Here is a 20,446-nt window from a genome sequence, read left to right on the forward strand (position 1 = left end):
AGTGTCATAGACACTGTAATTTTGATAGAAAGTAAAAAAAAAAAAAAAAACAACCAAAAAAATACAAACAAACAAACAAAAAAAGAGACTGAATTGAACTTGGAACCACAAATTCTCTCTTACATGTTAATATTTTAAAAGAGGCAGCTAAGAGTATTTGTTGTGGTTTGAATGGCTACGGCCCCTGTATACTCTTGGCCATAGAGTGTGGCTATGGCACTGTTAGGAGGTGTGGCCTTGCTGGAGGAAGTGAGTCACTGAGGAGACAGGTTGGAGGTTTCCTATTGCCCAAGCTATCCACAGTGTGGCACAGAGTCTCTTCCTGCTGCCTGTGGATCAAGATGTAGAACTGTCAGCAGCTCCTCCAGCTCCATGTCTGCCTGGATGCTGTCATGTTTCCAGCCATGAGGATAATGCATTGACCCTCTGAAACTATAAGACGGGCCCAAATTAAATGTTTTCCTTTCTAAGAGTTGCCTTGGTCACGGCGTCTCTTCACAGCAATAAAACCCTAACTAAGACAGTATTCTAATAGAATTTGCATGATCCCCACCACTTCCAAATACAAAACCCATGCAGGAGCAGCAGCCGTGACTGACTTAAAATATCATCTACCCTGGAGGAGGCTTTTGAGGCTCAGCTGTGCCACACAGTATCATGTGGCTGCTGGCAATGGGAACTCATGGCAGGTGTGGAAAGGTCAAAGAGCAGTGGTTATTAGCTGCTAAGGAAGTATCTCATTGTTTTAGCAACCAATGTGGCCATTTCACATATACTAACTTCATGTCAATGCCATTACAACATGCTCACTTTACCAGGACAAACGTGGTGAATGGATACGTTATGCCTGTTTCTATAGTTTACACAAAGTGGGAGGAGCTCCACTGTTATTTGAGACAGGGGCTCACCATTTCAGCCTAGGCTGACCTCAAATTCTCAATTCTCCTATCCTGGCCTCCTGAATACTGGGATTATAGGTATGCACCATCACACCAGGCAAAAAAAGATATTCTTTTTTTTATAAACAGGGATCAATGTCAAGTATCCCTTACCTGGAAAGGTGACAGTAATCATTAATAGGTTAGAGGTGGCAGATACCCTGGCTGGGCCACTTGTGCACACGGAACCTCTGTCATAAACCTCCACTTTACACCGATACACCCCTGTCTCCTCCATAGCGGCATCGTGGATTTGGAGTTGAGAACGAAAGAAAGACTGTGACACCTTCGTCTTCCTGTGGATCTGGGAGAGGACGTCCCCCCATTCAACGGTGCCATTGTGGGAGATTTGAATAAGCCGTTGAAAGGCTCCAGAGCCAGCTGGCTGGAACTGCCACGTTACCGAGATCGGCAGCTTGAGATCCGAGTAGTCGGCCCTCACTATGCAGGACAGGTCGAAGGTGTGGGCTAACATCACTTGTGGCTGACGGCTCATCAGATTAACTCGTAAACTTGACTCTGTAGGGGAGAAAGCGAGACACACTTCCTGTTTACCAGGTCCCAGCTCGGGGACTTCCAAGTTTTCTCAATGCCACCCTTTACACAGGGCCACACACTTGTGTTCCTGGAGTGACATGAATTTGGGGAAGAGGTTGGTCCACAGTACAGTCTGTCCTGAATTTCAACCTCGGCTCTCCAAGTCTCCCCCCTCGCCTATCACTGTTCTCAGCAGCCACAACAAACAGGCAGTGTTTCTCCAGTGCACCACTCAGACAGCTGCACCGAGCAGGGACACCACGCGCAGCCAGGGTCTGGCCTCTTTCCTCTCCCCACTCAGCAAGTAGAACACTCACAGCATGGTCTGGCCTCCTTCCTCTCCCTTCCCCCCNCCCCCCCCCCCCGGGCTCAATGTCACTCTCTTGCCCATGCTGGAGAAGACTCCATGATAGCTGGGCTGCTGCTGGGACAGGGCAAGCTTGGCCCCACTCATCTGCTAGTCAACCAGGAATCACAGGGGTTTGTTTTCAACTTTGCACAATTTACAAGTTGCACTCTAGAATGATCTTTATAAAGATGAATAAACGCGAGAGGTTGCTGTCAGGCCTGATTTGCATACTCTGTTCTGCAGGTCTCGGCTCATATGCCGCTGGCTGGCACTGTACTTGGGGTGCACATACCACGGACACTCACAGGACACGTACCCAGGGCTCAGAGTATGTGAACCTCTGGCAGGGGTTCTGGGTGACACCACTCAAACTTCAGTACAGAATAAGGTGACTGTCACACATTCAGAAAAGGACTTATCCCAGTGACTTACTCAGAGATTTTACAGTGACTGAAATCTTCTGGGTTGACTGCAAACCTTTGGCCTGGTTCTGGGGTCTCTCTGACACCCTGCATTCATAGGTACCACTGTCTGTGACCATGGCAGAGGCAATCTCCAGTCGAAAGGTGGCCCAGTCCACTTTCTCCAGCCTCCTGTTACCATGGTGTGCAGGGCCCGGAGAAAAGTCTCCCAGCTGCACAGTACCATCTTGCCCCATGCCAGCCACAAACACGGGTGTGGTCTGGTCCTGTGGGGTGAGCCACCAACTCACAGACAGAGCACTTGCATCCCCAGCTGCCTTGCAGAGAAGGGTAAGCGTCTCTCCTTCCCACGCAGCTTGCTGCTTGGCAGACACGGTCACACTTCTTGCTGCAGATTACAAGTTATGGAAGAAAATGCTTTAAGTAAATAAAAAAAAATTCCAAAATATGATGATGAATTTTAACTATAAAGTACTTTACTTGTTTGATCAGAGTTGGTTGATTCTTCCATACCATGCCCAGAACAAAGATCTTCCAAACCATCATGGATGGATGGATGGATGGATGGATGGATGGATGGATGGATGGATGGATGGAAAGATAAATGGATAGGTGAATGGGTAGATAGTGTGCAAGGGTATATATGTGTGTCTCTCTCTGTGTGCATAAATAAAATAAAACTTCCCTAAGGTAATTATTACATAGTGGAAACAAGACAGCAGACAGAAGACCAGGAGAGCCCATGAACACACACATGATTCATAATATATACTTCTTTTTCTCGTGGTTTTGTTCAGCTAGCCCATACTGAAGAAGGTCTAGTTGGGCAAATATCTGATAGTATTTTTTTGTTTGTTTTGATTCATTAGGGAGAGTAAATGAACTTGAAAGTAATGAAGCCCTGATAATTTACATGTTAGGGTGTTTGTTTTTAGAATAAAGGCTGTCAGTCTTTTTAAATATGTTCTCTCTCTGCTTGTATGTGCCTGCCAGTCCTAATTAGCTTGGTGTGTGTTTTGAAGAGGGAAAGAAAATTATTAATTGGATCTCTGTTTGCAATACCACCATAAAAAACACTAATCTGGGAAAATTTTATATTTATATACACATATATTATATAATACAGGTGCATATCTATCTGCTATCATTGGCAAGTCATAGCCTTTTCATGTTTAAATGCTATAATATAACTATATGTCAAATAACTATAAATGCAAGGCCAGCTCCCAGATGGGAAATTCAAGACGTAAAGAAATGAAAAAAATTCATTCAACAAATGCTTATTATACAAGGTCCTGTCCTGGCTGCCCTATGGGCCATACATCAGGACGTAGATACATCAGGAGCTCCTGTGTCCTGGGCATCCCAGCACTACATGTAAGGATAGCACCCACCATGACCTGGAGGCAGCATCACTCTGGGCAGCACACTTGACCTCTCCGAGCCTTTGTGTTTCTTTCCAGGAAAAATGAGGGTAATAATAGCAGCCACGTTTTTGCTTCGTGGAGAGGACTGAACAAAGGCCACAGTAGGGGCGCAGGCCTTGGGCTACAGAGAGTACTGAAAAGGGTTAGCTATTACCATTAGTGTTTAATAAGAGGCACTGGCAACAGCAGAGGTAGCTCAAAGCAAAAGAGAGAAATAAAACAGACTGGCATTAGAAACCTAAAGGGGATCTAAACGAATCTGCAAATTGTTCTTCCCTACAGAGGAGAGAGATCCCATCCACTGCTTCAGGCTTGCACACATCAGCGACAGAGGCAGAATGAAGACTAATCTTCATAAACGGGTTGAGCAAATTATCAAGCTTGCTTCTGCATTTTGGGTGAGAGAGGCACTGATCATGGTATATGTTTTTTGTTTGTCCGTTAGTTTGTTTTTTATATAAAAATGACTCATGACTGAAGTTTAAAAATTAGAAGGAAAATAACAAGCCACAATCTCACCTCTTTAACGTAATCATTAAGTTCAGTTTCAACTAGCATCACTTCAAAAATGCCTTCGGTCATTAGCCTCATAGTAAGAAGTATAGCAAGGCACAGTGGCAGTGGGTGTTCCCTTCTGTTTAAAATATTCAAGGAGTGATAAAGTCTGCTCATGTTTCAAATGTTTGGACTTTCAAATCAGAGTGTAAGACAAGGTCCCCAATAAATATGCTAAGAAGCTTTCCAATTGCTACATGTTAGCCTCAGTTTGGACTCTAGCTTATGAGAAAATAATTCTTTTTAGCACTGAAAGATAACCCTCTCTGCAGGACTAGAGCCCGACTCCACGAAGCACCCTTTGGGGCTCCTGGGAACAAATTCTCACATACCAGGTTTAAAGAAGTTTGTAGATATTTTCCCCCTGGGAGTTCAGAGATTTTAGCGAGCTCTGTACAAATATGTAAACCGCCCACATTGTTTTTCCTGAATCCTAGAAACTTAGACCAAATGTTTAGTGTGGAAACTAACAGCAGCACACTTCCTGGCCTGCCACTTGTCCTGAGCTCTGCTATCTTCCTTCCTAGCCAATGGGGAGAGGGAGGCAGAGCTCTGAAGGGGCATTTTTCTATCTTTGGAGATATCCCTAATGAGCAAGTGTAGCAAGAACAGCTTTCATTTTAGCTCAGTTTATTTTTAATTAAAATTTCTTCCCCCCCCCCTTTTTTTTTTTTTTTTGCTTTTGGGCAAATTTTCTTTCTAGAGTTTGACTTTACCACACAGCCCAGAGGATTCTAATATTAGTTTTGGGTGCATCTGTTTTTATGCTATACACAAAGCACGGAGGATTCAAACATATTTAAAGTCACTCAACGTTCACAAAGTGATGATGAACCCAGTGGCCATCATCCTGGGGCTGTTTTGTGTTGTAAGAGCAAGGTATGTGAAGCCGGGTAATGTATAAAGGGGTTCACGGGCTTAAGGATCAGATTATTGTGGCACTGGCATGGTGGAGGGACCCTCTATTGTGAAGAGGGAACAGGAGGGACAAGCGTGTGGGGGTTGGCCTCATTCACACAGTCCTGTCTCCCAAGGTGGCATTAATACATTCACGAGGGTGGAGCTCCCGTGGTCTAATTTTATCCTCATCACCACACTAAGGACCAAACTCTGAGCCTTTGAAGGACAATTATACACACAAGCCACAGCAGTGGCTCGCACTGTTAGGGATGCTCAGAACCAGTTGAGCAGACAGCTCACCACATCCCAGCAAGCGCAGAGAATAGAGTCTGTCCACTTTCATTTGTCTCTTCATTCCTCACTATGAGTCAGAATTATGACCCACTGCAAGTTAACATAACAAGATTAGCCGAAGGCGATTGAAAAATGGCTGCCCAGCCTCAACGCAAGGTCAGCTTGCTCAGCTGCGTGTTCCCCAGGAAAAGGGACTCAATTTCTCCCCACCCTCATGCACACATGGGCATTCATACACAAGGGCACACAAGCACACAGCATATTCATACACTTATAAGCCTCTGCTTATATACATACAAGTGTGCAAACACACAAAATCAGAGGACTTCACTAAACAGAAAACAGCATATGAAAATTACAACTAAAAAAAAATAAACAGACTCAAACAATGTAAGATGGCAAGACGGGACTTAGGGGCCACCTACTTGTCATTTTATAGGCAAAAGAATTGAAATAGAAAGGAATGAAGAGAAATGCCCATGCCCCATGGCTCAGGAGTTAGACTCCGAACATCTTGGCTAGTCTGGGTAACTCTTTGTCCTTCAGGATTTATTTCCTCTCCACTGGGGTCTGACAGGCTCCAGGCTCTAAAGGAAGACCCCACCCCCCTCCACCTCACATGTGCTCCTGCAATGTCCCCTGGGGGCATCTGAAGACAGCACAATGTATGCATGCCCCTATGTCATGTTGTCACGTACCTGCTGGCTCCCTCAGCTGCACCTGGTAGCCTGGTGACTGCTTTCTCTGAAGTACCTGCCACGAGCCCGTCTGAGTCCTCGCCACCTCCGCCACTTCACAACTGTAGGTGCCGACATCCTCTGGACCCACGGAGAAGAGCTTGAGAGAGAACGTCTGGGCACTTAACTTTGAAACCTGCAGCTGGCCTTGGCTTGCTCTGTCTCTGTACTCTCTCTTCAGGCCCAGGACCCCACCAGCATCAGTCTGGGCAATTTCCTTCCCATTGAGGAACCAAGTGCCCTGAAGCTGTGGGTCACCATCTCTGCCGACAACCAGGCAAACCAGTTCCAAGGGTTTTCCTTCATCAGGTGAGCTATCGGCTGTGATGCTCACTTCAAAATCTCTTGCTGGGCAACAAAAAAGCAAAGCAGGTGTTTAGAAAGCCCTCTGCACTTGCCCCTTTCAGCACAAGACGGCTGGGACGGCGATCAGGGTCCAGTGCATGCATTGCATGTCACCTTTCAGTTCTGCGGCACCAGAGTTCCCTACTCCAAAATAGCCCTGCAGTAAAAGATAATTCCAAAGTCCCCAACTAGTCTGTCACCCAGGAAGGACAGTGTCCATGGTTTTCTGAAAGCAGTCCCCAGTAAGGAAATATTTCTCATACACAGATGTGTCAAGATCAACGTAGGCCTGCCTCCCAAGTGAAAAAGTGAACTATTTCATGTTGTGTTGAACTGCTATAAATTAGGACTTCTGGTTTTCTCTTTTCCTTTTGTACCGGGCATTAAACCTGGGCCTCACTGTGTGCCGGGTATTTGCTTCTTCCTCTGAACCCCCAACTTTTATTTCTTATCTTGTTTGTTTGTTTGTTTGATAAACAGCCAGTAGAATTTCCTAACTTCCAAACACATGCGATAGGGCCTTGTAGGACCCACTAAGCACAAATTGAACTCTTGAAAGCCACGGGATTCGGTAGAGCTGAGTGTCATGCGAAGTCAGTGACCCTCCACTGGAGTATCGTTTTCCACATTGGATACTCACGGTCTTAGCTATTCCTCTTATTAAACCAATGCACATAAAAAAGATTAAAAAAATGACCAGGCCTTCCTGTCTACTTTTGACAAAAATGTCAATGGATCATGCAAGGTGAGACCACTTCACTATAGAGATGGGGCCTGGTGGAAGGGCATCCTGCCACCAGCAGGGGTGAAGCTTCATATTGGACACTGAAGCTGCTTTGAGGCCCAGTTCCCTGTGGTAGGTGGGCTTTGGAGAGAGGCAGATTTGGCCTTAGAAGCGAGCACCTTCTGTCTCCGGTAGGTGTTGGGATGCACTCACTGTGTCTGTAACTGGGGTCCCTGGTTTTTAAAACAGAGAGCTGGCTACATTGTGGGTGATTATTTGGATTACAATTAAATAATGGAGACAACGTGCTTACAAAGTGCCTAGCAACCATGGTTATGAAGCAAGTTCCACGGCTGCCTTGTAGCATCAATCTATCTGTTTCACATTTCTGGTCCCATATAAACTCTCCCACGAACAGAGCCCTAATTGAACATTCTGGAACATCTTCTTAGTTATGCTTTCCAGATGACAAAAACAAAATTAGCTTAAACCTTTTTTCTATCTTTTAGAAAAAGTCAACAGAAGGTCTTAAAAAATAATAATAATAAAGCTATCCCTACATACTTACTGAGAATGAATTCACAGGTTCCCTGAGAAGATAATTACCTGCCGGCTGGATCCTCAGAACTGTTTGATCTGTCTGCTTTCTTGTGATCAAAGTCCACGTTTCATCTGGATCCTGAATCCATTCTGTGGCCTCACAGAACACTTGGCCTTGATCTGAAGGCTGGAGCTTGCCTATGGACAGCCTGAAGGAAGTGGCTCCAAGCTTGTCCAACCGTATATCTCTGGCCACAAACCTGTCTGCATAGGAGGACCCAGGGGTCAATACAAAGTCCTTGGAGAGAGAAACAATCTCAGTGGCTTGACTCCCTCCTCCTTCCTGCATCAGGTACCAGGTGAGAGAGAGATGGGTGTGTTGAGCAGTGGTTCTGGTTGTCTCACAGGTGAGTTCCAAGGGTTCGCCTTCCTTCTTACTGAGTGTCTGGGAGGGCATGGTGGCAGACAGGGTGTCAGGAATCACTGGAAACAAGGCAACACTGATTATCTTGCTGGTTCATGTTTGTCTCATTAGACCTTCCTCTCGGGAAGATGGCGCCTAAACCTCATCTGCAAGGCACATTCCTCGAGTGCTCCCAGCCATATGTTTCTCTAACTCCGGCTTTCCCTTTTGCTGAGAGAGCACAGGAACTTTGCAGAGTGAGTGGCTCAGGGAGGCAGGACCCTGGCTTTGCTTCATCAGCACAAGCTGGAACCAGGTTAGCTACTCAGCCACGAGTAGGAGGAACACTGGAGTTTCTGGACTCAGGTTCTGGCTCTCAGCCACTCCGTTTGGCTATATGGACTTGAGTGGATTGCTTCTTTTCCCTCTCTAATCTGCTTTTTCTATTTTGGAGATCTAAAGAAATGTAATTTGTTAGTCAGAGACCAAATGCAAGCTTTCCCAAAGTTTTCATAGCTGTCTAAGGACCCTTCTATTCTCTTCTTCCTCGAATGTAAACCACACAGTTGAAGTTCATGTAGAAGCAGCACCAAGGCCAAGCCAATGACGAGTATAGACATTGTATAAGAGCTGGGAGTTCCCAGGAAGCTCAGAGGTGGTGGGAGACAGGCATAGGAGTAGCTGATTATGAGATAACTGGGTGAATGCTGGCAATCACAGTATGAACAGGGCGTTAAGAAGAACCATGTGGGGGAACATGGCCTGAGGCGGTCTAAAGGGTTCTGCAAAGGAGGTGGTGTTGAATCTGCATCCTGGAGTTCCTATAGGAGTTTGCTAAACTACAAAAGGAAACTAGATATTCCAAGTGAGCCACAGTTGCAAGAATTTGACCCTCTCCCTCCAGATAAATGTGCTAGGAAATGGTGGTTGGAAAAGAATCATTCTGCAGTTGATAGCATCACTCATGACACTGGTGCTGGCTCTCTTACTGAGCTGCAAGATGATATGGGGGAGAGGGGGCATGCAAAGATCTATCTAATGCTTTGCTATTACCAGCTTGGGTGTGTGGGGGGGACGCACTTGGGAAGGCCCCACACTGGCTCCTCAGGCTGTGTGGCATATGTCACTGGGAAAACATGAGACACCTACTTGCGACACATCTTCAGAATACTCGGAGTGGTAGGTAGGCTCTTTACCCAGAGCAAACAGACTAGTGGAAAAATCTCTCCCTTGGCAGGGCATTGTGATGGTGGATACAGGCTTGCCAGGGGCTTGGGTAACAGGAGCTCACCAGTTAGATTTGTCTTTGCACTGTAACTTCCAAAATACTTCCCATCCGTGTTGGGTGTGTGGCACTCGTACTCGCCAGCATCTTTCATCTGGAGTTTTGAGATATGCAACAGGACCGAGTCACCCTGCAGCCTCTCTATGTAGATCTCCTTGTTTTTCACTCTCTGGGCATACACTGCGTAAGAGAAGCCGGCATCATCCTTGGTGCTGATGATCTGGACTTCCTTGGTTGGGGCGCTTGGCAGGTAAATAGACCACTGGAAGTCCTGTGTGGAAGGACCCCGATGACCAGTTACGTTGCAACTGATGCTGATAGGGTAACCTTCGGCTCTGTACAGAGGGCCTTCTTGAATTTTTACTTCCCTCTGGCCGATGCTGAACTTAGCTTGTAAGTAGGAGGAAGAAAGAAGATAAAAATAGGTGAGTGCTCTAATTCCCAGGGTACCACATCGTGTAGGTCTCTATATTACCATCCTGGTAAATGAGACCGAGGTTTATTCACTGTAATCACCTTGACTCTTTGCCACCCTCCTCAGGCTGGATGGCAATGGAATGAATGGCTCAGTGTGGTCACCGTTCCTCTGTTACCTAAGCTTGCACAGCCCTAGTTTCCTTTCGAAAATGGTTAGCCTCAATATGTATCAGGGCCACGTCTACAAAGCAGCAGCTTATCTAAATGGACTTACTTGAAAGCCAATATCATATCTGATATTTTTATCTTTTGCAGTATTTTATGGCAAAACAGCTTAAAGCGTCTCAAACCCCAAATTCCAAGACACAGTCTCTCCCACAGAAGGGCATCCAAGAGAGGCAAAGCCCACCGCTCTGCTCCCGATACCTTACTCCTTCTTGCTGGTCAGTTACAGATATTTGTAGCTCCCAGCCATGTCCGGTGCAAGACAAGATAAAATGAGCACCAGAAATGGCAGTGACACTTCCTGTCTCTACTGTGAAGCTTTGTTTTTTCATTGCTTTTTGCTGTGTTTTGCCGTTTTTTACAGTTCTAATTTCTTTCTCTATTTTATTTTATTTATTTATACTGTTCTAATTTCTTAGAGCGGCTCTTTCACTTTGCTTGAAACTCTCAAACAGATGTTTATGAAGTCCAGGTTCTGGGCTCAGAGTTTAATTTTTTTTTTTCTTACCCAGGGTTTTCAGCTAGGATGTTTTCTCATTGAAGCTGCAGAAAATTAGGTCTAAAGGAGAAATGTGATTAAAAGGTAGCTTTTTATATAGAGATGTTTTAAATTCAGCTTTTTTTTTTTCAGAAACTACAAGAGTGTTCTCATTACGGCTAATACGGAAAGTGGGCTCGCTTTGTGGTTACAGAAGAGCAGAGGCCAGAGGTAATGATGTCACAGAGATGAACAAGATCTTCTCCGAGGGTCCGGGAACCCTCGAAGGGCAAGACGGGGGCTAAAGGACACCAGAAGATCCATTGAGCGCTATGGGCAGCATGAAGCGGTTGACAGAATAGAATCCTTCAGAACAGGTTCCAGAGAGCCAGAGCAAGGGCAAAGGGTTCAGGAGACTCCTGTGGGGAGCAAGAGAAGAGACGTGCAGAGCTCATGAGAGGAAATGGAGAGGCAGGAAGGAGGCTTCCCTCCCCCACAAGAGGGTAAAGTGATTAATTGATAAAATCAACTAAAAAAACTTAAAAACCGCATCTGAATATACTCAACCAAAACTGGCCAAGAAACTAATCAATATCCAACCACACACATTTCCAGTAATAATTTGAAAATACATTTAAGTATTCATAAATCTCAATGTTATATATTTATATCACACTTTTTTGTGCTGAATATCTATAAATAGAAATTAGACTACATTAGAAAAAATTAAATTATTACTTACCAGAAACTGATGACAGAGAAGTTTTAAACATTTTCAGCAAGGTAACCTTGTGTAATGTGCAATGTGGGCACCGTGCATCAGGTGACACATGAAGGAACAGCAGTGCCATTCACTGTTGCCCCCAAACAAGGGACAGCCTGAATGTCCCTCAAGAGCGGAACATAGCAGCAGAGCTGCCATATAAACTGTGGTAGTGTACAATAAGATGGAATCTTATAAAGAAATTAAAAATTATAACTATTTGTAGTAACATGTAGAATTATGCCTGATCATTCATGGAGTAACTTTGAATCTCTTTGGCTATCTACAGAAATAGTCCGTTTAAAACTTAAAATATTAAAAGTTAAAATATATGCAGCTGGAGAGATGGCTCAGCAGTTAAGAGTACTGATTGCTCTTCCAGAGGACCGGGGTTCAATTCTCAGCACACACAGCTCACAGCTCTCCATAACTCTAGTCCTAGGGATCCCAGTGCCTTCACACAGATATATGTAAAGGCAAAAACACCAATGCATATAAAATAAAAAAAAATTAAAAATACGCAAAACCACATTGTATCATTTAGCTGATGCATAAAGGTTAAAATCATCTTTAAAAATAGGTCAGGGGGTGGTTACCATGGGAGTCAGGAAGGTGACTTGTGGGGAGGGATTATGTCCTGATGATGCTCAGGTAGGATGGGTGGGCACTTCTAGGGACCTGATCATGTTGTTTCTTGAATATTGTAGCGATGACACAGGTCTTAGTTTCTGCTTACTTATAAAACTGCATACTTATGTTTTATTAGCCTTTTCTTATATACTATATTTCACCATGAGATTTTTTTTTTTTTAGAACTGAGATGTTACCGTCAGCAAAGTGCCTGTTGAGCAAGCATAAGGACCTGAGCTTGATCCCCAGTATCCAGATAAAAGCTGGGCATCGTGTTGCACCCGTTATCCAAGTGCTGAGGAGACAGAGTGGGAGGAATCCTGGGGCTTGCAGGCTCATCTATCTGAAACAGTGCGTTGAGTCCAAGGTACATGCGATTGATCCTATTTCTAAATATACGGTGGCACACCCAGCTATGACCAATTTGGCAAGGTATCCTAAGAGGATTACTGGCCCTCATATCTTGGTGGTAACCAACAGCTATCTAGTTAGACTTAAGGTCCACCCAACAGGAAAGAAATCATGCTTAGTATTAGAAACCTAGCCAACTGCCCAGGGCTAGTGAGGTCATTCTTTGAGAAGAATCTACTACCGACACTTTACTAAGCCAGCATAATCCCTAACTACATTCTAAATATTTATCCTTATACCCACAGGTGAGTATAACTCTTAGGAGTCATCGAGTAAACTTTTCTTTACAACAAAGGAGAACATTACAGAAAGGACACAACCAGTCAACAAGCAAAGAACAAGTGACCACAGGGAGCCCAGCTCCAGCCGATACATTTACAATCCAACTCCTGCTGCTCAGGCTCAGGGAACATCACAGAAGAGGGGGCAGAAAGACTATCAATGCAAGGGGACCAGGAAACCCGCTGTGGGAATGTGTCTTCTAGAAATGACAAAGAAGCTTCACCCATACCCCAACAATATGAGTGCAGAAAAAATACCTGGAAAAGTACCACACTCATATGGAGAAGAAACTCTCACTGGGCTCCTCTCAGTGACCAAGAATGGGCAATGAAGCATTGTTAAGAGCAGGGGAAATATTTATCCCCATGGTTGATACTCCAATTGTTTACCCAACATCAAGTGGTCAGTCATAAAATCATATACATGCAAGTAACACCAAATGGACTGAGCAGGTTACACTTATATGTTTCTGCACATGCACATACATGTATACATACATGTAACAATAGCAAAGAGAAGATGCCATGAGTTTGAGAAGAGTTCAGGGATAGAGAGGTTGGAAGGATGAAAGAATGGGAGAAATAACATAATTATATTTTAATTTCCAAAAAATTACAAGAAAAGAGAAAGGAAGAATGGAAGAACGGAAGGAAGGAAGAGAGAGAGAGAAAGACAGAAAGGAAGGAAGAAAGGAAGAAAGGAAGGAAGGAAGAAAAAAGAAAAGAAAAGGAAAAGAAAAGAAAAGAAAAGAAAAGAAAAGAAAAGAAAGAGAGAAAGAGGTAGTGTGAGCTTGAGAAAGGTACCTGATACTGGTCTACACACACACACACACACACACACACACACACACACACACAGACGTACACACACGGACACACACATATACAAATAAACTTTTTAAAGTGTAGTTTGGAGGCACCATTCATCTTTTCCTTCCAGGGCACGTTATATTGTTATTTGTAATGTGGGCAGCTTGGCCATGCATCCTCAACACTTTTCATCACTTCCCAGTGAAATAAGTGCTCATTAGAAAGTTTCTATTGTGGAAACTAGCACTTCATTCTTCCCTGCTTTATTTGCCAAGTCAATAAATATTTATTCAGCCACTTACAGTCTTTCTGGTACTTGAGAGATTAAGACATAAAGATGAGTTTAGAATCATCTCTGTCCTTGAGCCTTATTAAGTTCAACAGTTAGAATGGCAATCATCTCAATGAGAAAGATATAAATGAAAGCCCCTGAAGGAATCTGAAGAGAGCGGAGAGCTTATGGCTTGTGGGTACAAACAGGCGAGGCTTATAGAAATGATGTTATCTCGGTTTTCTTATGTTTCCATGACAAACCCATGTCCAACATCAACTTGGGAAGAAAAAGGAGAGGGCTTAATTCAACTTATAACCCACTATCCATCATTGAGGGAAGTCAGGGTGGGCTCTAAAAGTAGGGATCAGAAAGGAGGAGCTGAAGCAGAAACTGTGGAGAAATGCAGCTTAATGGCTTTGTCTCAGGCTCATGTTCTACTACTGCCTTCTTACATAGCCCAGGTCCACCTGTGTAGGGATGGTACCACTGCAGAGGCAACAGCGAACAAGGAGAGACACATGGATCCTGAGAGGGCTTGTGGAGGAAGAGGTTGGACCACAAGAAAGCAAGCCACTATGCACAAAGCTCATCCACTAAGAGAGAAAGAAATGGCCAGTTCCCTGCCTCATCACCTTCTCTAGGAGGCCAGTCCCCTGCCACATCACCTCTAGGAGGAAGCGGGAAGCCCCGACACAGCCCATAGAGATGGTGACCACGACAGTTAGACGTGTCCCTGTGGATTGGCCTCTGGACATCATTTCTTCCCATCTCAAAGATACTGGTCGGGGATGTGGCTCAGTGGGAGAGCGCTTGCCTAGTACACACTAGACCCTGAATTTACCCCCAGAATTGCAAAAATAAATAGGTAAATAAATATCCTGTAAAACAGCAATACTTTTCCTTTCACTTCTGAAAAGGTCTATGTCTTAGCCTGTTGATAGCAATGAAGTGGGGGGGGGGGGAAGTAAATGGTGTCGTGTTGTAGAAACACAGGCCTGGAGATTAGTCATTGAAAGATTAAGGCACTCGTAGATTTGGTGTCCAGCTGTGTCTTTGCACATGGAAGAGACTAGCTGGGTCTTTCCAATCTCTTATAAGAGCACTAACCCATTCAGTCAACTAGCTTTCAAAGGCTCTATATCCTAATGTCATCACCCCCAGGTTTAAGTCCTAACAGGTAAAATCCAAGAGGACACAAACATTCAGGCTACAACATAGCCAAAGAATTTGAAGTAATTCCACCTTATGCAAAACGTACCTAGGGAATAGCCAACACACCCAACAATTGCTCTTGCCGTACAATGCTCTCTCTCTCTCTCTCTCTCTCTCTCTCTCTCTCTCTNTGTGTGTGTGTGTGTGTGTGTGTGTGTGTGTGTGTGTGTGGTGGGGGCTAGGGTGGGGGTGGAGGTTGAGATATCATCCATCCAGAGCCAAGTGGAATACTTTTCTGTTTTTCCATGGATACAATCTCAGTAACACAAAAATAGCCCCTCTCCAAAGACCTCTTGTGTTAATGGCCCCTTAATTATTTGGCAGTTGGTCAGGGTGAGAGGTGATACAAGCAGGCTAAGTCCACAAGAGCATTTACCTATGGCATTAGCTTCAAAGAGTCACATTCTAACTGGTTACTTAGTTAGTGTTCCTGTTTAATAGGGAAAATAAAAATAAAATGGGCCTGGTAAGATGGCTAATTGGGTAAAGGCATTTATTAAGCAAGTCCTGATGATCTGTGTTCAATTGTGAGAGCCCACAAAAAGGTAGAAGAAGGGAACTGAATCCAAAGGGCCGTCTTCTGACACCACGAACAACACACAACACAAAAAATAGTAAGTAATCTAAAGAAATAATAGATTGAGGCATTGAGTGTGGCTCAGTGGTGGAGTGCTTGGTGAGTGAGCGGGAGCTGGGTCCCCGAGACTTAGTCCCTACATTCCAAAACAACACTATGAAGTTGGGACAAAGAATAGATTTGCCAAACAATGCTATTGATCGCTTTATCATCATTAATTTCCTGCATTTCCTTTCTATAATTAAAGCAAAATGCAGCAGGCTTCAAGTTACTTCCTGATTTATGTATGTGTCATGTAAGACCTGCGATTCCATGCAAAACTGGAACTTAATATGGGTCAAAACCTAGAAGGAACAAATGCAGAATCCAGGTCAGGCAACCATGGATGTGGATGGGGAAAAGCGACCATCTTCTACTTTTTGAATTTTGACTGTTATGGATACTTCCTCTAGTCCTTTGAACCTGCTTATCAAAAACAAATGGACAACTGAAAACTAATAATATAATAATAATAAGAAGAAGAAGAAGAAGAAGGAGAAGGAGAAGGAGAAGGAGAAGGAGAAGGAGAAGAAGGAGAACAAGAATGTGCAACTTTCTGTAACCTTGTGCAATGTAAACCCAGTTCATTTCCATACAAAGCAAATGCAGAAGTGCCCACACACGATGCACGCACACTCAGTCAGATGACTCAACAGGATCACAGACACAATAATCCATGCAGGGTTCCACCAAGGCACTGTCCGTAGATGCTTACCCTGGCAGGGTGCTGGCAGGTGCCAGTCACTGGCATGTGGTCCTAATACATCCTCCTACAGGCTTCCTGTCTCTTTCTCAGGCCCCTATGCTCAATGAGATGTGATCCTGGTTCAACTCCACCAGAGCTTGCTGGTCTACCTTAGTGCCAAATGGTACATGCCCTTCATTTTTCTTATAAAGCTACAGCCTTAGCACACAGACTGCAGCTCAGCCCAGTTCTCCTCATCCCAGCTACCACAGTCTCTTCACAAACTCTGTCCAGTCTCTGGGAACCAAGACTTTTAAACTTGAACCAACCTACAGATAGGATTCAAGGGTCCTTAAACCAGGGTGAAAAAGCCCCTTCATCTTTATTCTCATTAATCTCCAATGGAAATGTCCTATTTCCCTTCAGTGATGGATGCAGACGTGTAACCATAGCTACTTGCATATTATATGGCAATTTTTATGGCATATTAGAATATTCTCTTCATACCCACCACTTCTCTGAGCTTGGTGATTAATCAATAGTCCTCTAGATCTTGTTGTATAGCACATAAATAAGAATGGAAATAAACATATTATGATTTATTTTTTAATGTTGTTTATTCACTACAAAATTCAGGTAGGCCTCCTACTTTAGGCTCCTACTAGTGCAGTGATTACAGATGCCATCACATTGGTACTGAAAATATTTTGATAACTTTATTTCAATATGGCCAGTTTACTCTACAGTCCTATGCATTTTATAATATGCATTTATAAGTTACACTGAGATGATCTTTGTATGTGGCACACAGCCTGCCTGTTAACTGCTCTACATGGTAAGGAACTGGTTTGTTCCCTGCTAAATTCATCTGGTTCTTCCCTTTATTTCCAAGTTTTTCTTCCTCCATCTTCTTCAAATATGCAAAAGTGTCCCTGGGCCAGATAAAGGCCCTATATGGACTTTAGAGGAGCCAAGTAATTGTTCTGATCCTTCTCTGTCTCTCTCTTTAGCTCTCAGATAAAGCCTAGAACCTTCTTTTAGCTTGAACTAAACTTCATGGTACTCTCATTGCTTTTTCTTCTACCTAGTCTCATCCACAAGGCACACACATCTAGCTACACCCTAACATCAGGCAAACCTTGAGGCCTCTCCGTGTGGCAGTGAAACCTCTTCATCTTCCATGGGATGGTAAGCCCAGGAAGGTTAAGTAAAGCTAGGGACATGCAAAGCTCCAAGACAAGCTTAAAATAAAATACAAAAGTCACCCAGGATACAATAAAGTCTTCCACTGCCCCCAGTCACAACGATGCATAAGGAAGCCTTAAAACTGTCATCAATAAGTAAGAGATTGGCACAAAGTCAAAAGTCTATAACCTAGTCTTTCCTGTGAAGACCAACTTGGCCTACTCACTCACCCAGCAGCCTCTGGATGACAAGCCCTTGTGACGGTAGAAACATCAAAGTTATAAAACTTACTTAGAGAGAGAAAGAGAGATGCCACACACAGGATGCATGCCATCTGGACCGGCACAGCTTTTTCAGGCAGCGTCACTGAACTTGCTCAGAAGCTGAATGACAAAATTCAGTGCTGTCACAGCAAAGGTAAAGAGGAAGCTATGGTTTGGTTTTTCAGCCCACTGAGAGACCTTTGCAGAAAGCAAAGTGGCTGCATTTACAGTCAGAGTTGGTATGAAGTAATGAGTTATCTTCATGGTGAAGGAAACACATACAGGAAAAAGAGAACCTAGGGCTCCTCCTGCCTAGATATAAAGGAATTTCAGAAATCTGAGTGAATGAAAAAACACTGAGAAATGTTCTGCTCCCTTCTTGGGAGGAAGCATGAGAGGAGCCCCTGGAATCCATGAACTTGGGGGGCCACATGAGGTATAAAAATGGGAGGTTCCAGAGGCAGGCTGCCTGAAGTTTGGGGCGGAGCCGACTGTTATCAGCTGTGTGATTTTAGAAAGGTTAGCTTTTTAAACTTTTATTTTTTAAATGGTGCTAATCATAACACCACCACCCCCAGTATTGCTAAAAAAAAAAAAAATGTCATTATTTTAAGCACGTAGAACAGTATTTGGTCCACAGAAGTGTTCAATGGCTATCACCTCCCATCAGCACCATCAGCAGACTCTGAGTCAATGTTTCTCTTCCCGGGGTGGGTCTGGAGATCAAGGATAGCAGAATTGTGCCTACATGCAGCTACTGGCACTGAACCCCGGGGTAACTGAGTGGTCAAGACCTAGAAGGCAAGATCACATCCCTGAGGGCACTTGCCTCAGACTCTGAGATCTGGTACAGCGCAGACCTAGGCAGATTAGTAACAATTTAGTCTGTTTCAGGGCACAGTAACAGGCAGATTCTTCCTTGTTCTGTCCACCCATCGTCTATTCATCTACCATCTGTCTGCCACCCATCTGTTTTTCCACCATTCATCCATGCATTCACCTATTCACCATCCATCCATTCCCACCCACCCACCCCATCCATCCAAATATCCATCCATCCATCTATCCATTCATCCACCCACCCCATGCATCCAAATATCCATCCATCCATCCATCCATCCATCCATCCATCCATCCATCCCAGCCAAATATCCATCCATCCATCCATCCATCCATCCATCCATCCATCCATCCATCCACCCCAGCCAAATATCCATCCATCCATCCATCCATCCATCCATCCATCCATCTGTCCATCCATCCATCCATACATACATACATATAGTCATTTTTTTGTCTTCCCATGTTCTGATGTTGTGGTACAACTTGCACATATACAAAGATATTCATAACCTTTCATTTATCCTCAGGAAATGCCTTTTTAATCAAATGACCACCAATGCAATGTGTTCACAAACAACGGGACATGTAAAGGCAGAGAAGGAAGTTAGTGCACAGGAGGGAAGGTCAGGATGGGTTGTACTAGGCCAAAGAGACAACTAGAGGGGGGAAAAATAAAAGCAAGCACATCAGGAAGAGTTGGGAAATACTCTAGGCTAGTAGATAGGGGCTGCTGATTGTCCCTTCCCGTTGATGACACTTGGGGCTGGTATGAAGAAAGAGAGTCTATAGCTTGTCTGAAATAGATCTTAGTGGGCTATAAAAGCCAGCCTGACTTTAATTTTGAAGAACAGAGGAACTACCAGGGGAGTTTTAGCAGAAACACAGCATGCTCCCCACCTTTGGAAACAAAGTTTCGTATGATAAACTGGATTCATATTATTATTAGAAAGTGGGGGAGGTAGTCAAGGCTGTAAAGAAAAGGTGACAGGCTTTTGTAGCTGTTTGTTTCACCAATGATGAGTTCCTGAATTTGGCCATCTAAAAGAATGGCAAGACAGAGAGATGAAACATCAGGTCCTTGCGTGCACCTCTACATGACAAGATACCAAATGTCGGAGAGCATCGTAGTAAAGTGCAGTCCCTCCTCTCTGCCCAGGACAGTGGGACATGATGGAAGTGAGCAGGAGAGAACATGACACATTGTCATGCTGGGAAAGTAGGGGAGGTCCCCTAGGAGATGGCCACAGTTGCAGGAGATAGAGGACATGTCTTGTTTGGGAGAGTGAGTGGTTAAAGGAACCTTCAGGACAAAGGTATTTTAAGGTAAACTTTATTTCCTTAGTGGGATGATTGCAGATTGGGGGTACATCTGCAAAGGTGGAAATGATATTTAATCCAACCACCCATTCTTTATTTACATACCTTCTCACCTGAACCATCCTGCCCTCTGGTTAAATTCACTGTTGTCTCTTAAAAATTAGCCCCCTGAAGCCAGTTAACTGCAAGTGCTTTTGCAAAAGCATCCGGACTTCCCTCTTCAAAGTTCTGTGTAAGATCTGGAGGTTAAAGGAAGGGCAAAAAAGCTCCACCCCTCGGGAGCCCGGAATCCAAACAACTGAAGCCACAGGAGGAAGCAGGTCTGGGGGGTCCACTGCTTGGCAAGGCAAGAAAAACCCTAAGAATGAATGAATAGAGATGCAGGGATGGCCACCAACATCATGGAGAAAACACTTGCTTTGGAGTAGATCCTTGCAGATCCAGTGTGATTCCAGTAGGTAAGAAGGCATAGGAAGGGAGATTCCAGTAAGTAGTAAAATCCCAAAGACAGGCAGGGGCATGCTGGATGTGTGGGAGAGCACTAATGGGCAGGCCACCTATGACTTAGATTTCAAACTCA

The 20,446-nt window shown here is 44.2% G+C and overlaps 1 protein-coding gene across 2 annotated transcripts in view; it reads right to left on the reverse strand.

The window, feature by feature from the left end:
* Positions 1-17,798, reverse strand: part of Cd101 (CD101 molecule) — a 36,346-nt gene extending 18,548 nt beyond the window's left edge. Inside the window, exons 1-6 of one of the 2 annotated variants that reach the window (XM_021196807.2) lie at positions 17,735-17,798; positions 9,463-9,846; positions 7,835-8,251; positions 6,121-6,507; positions 2,257-2,634; positions 1,053-1,457 (exon numbers count right to left, since the gene is read on the reverse strand). In XM_021196807.2, the coding sequence (XP_021052466.1) occupies positions 1,053-1,457; positions 2,257-2,634; positions 6,121-6,507; positions 7,835-8,251; positions 9,463-9,846; positions 17,735-17,777 (2,014 nt within the window). In that variant the 5' untranslated portion in view covers positions 17,778-17,798. The remainder of the gene's footprint in view (positions 1-1,052; positions 1,458-2,256; positions 2,635-6,120; positions 6,508-7,834; positions 8,252-9,462; positions 9,847-17,734) is intronic. The other variant, XM_029537937.1, reaches the window with a different exon arrangement.
* Between the last annotated feature and the right edge of the window lie 2,648 nt (positions 17,799-20,446).

The sequence above is a fragment of the Mus pahari genome, chromosome 4 (genome assembly GCF_900095145.1).
Source record: "Mus pahari chromosome 4, PAHARI_EIJ_v1.1, whole genome shotgun sequence".
Lineage (NCBI taxonomy): Eukaryota > Metazoa > Chordata > Mammalia > Rodentia > Muridae > Mus > Mus pahari.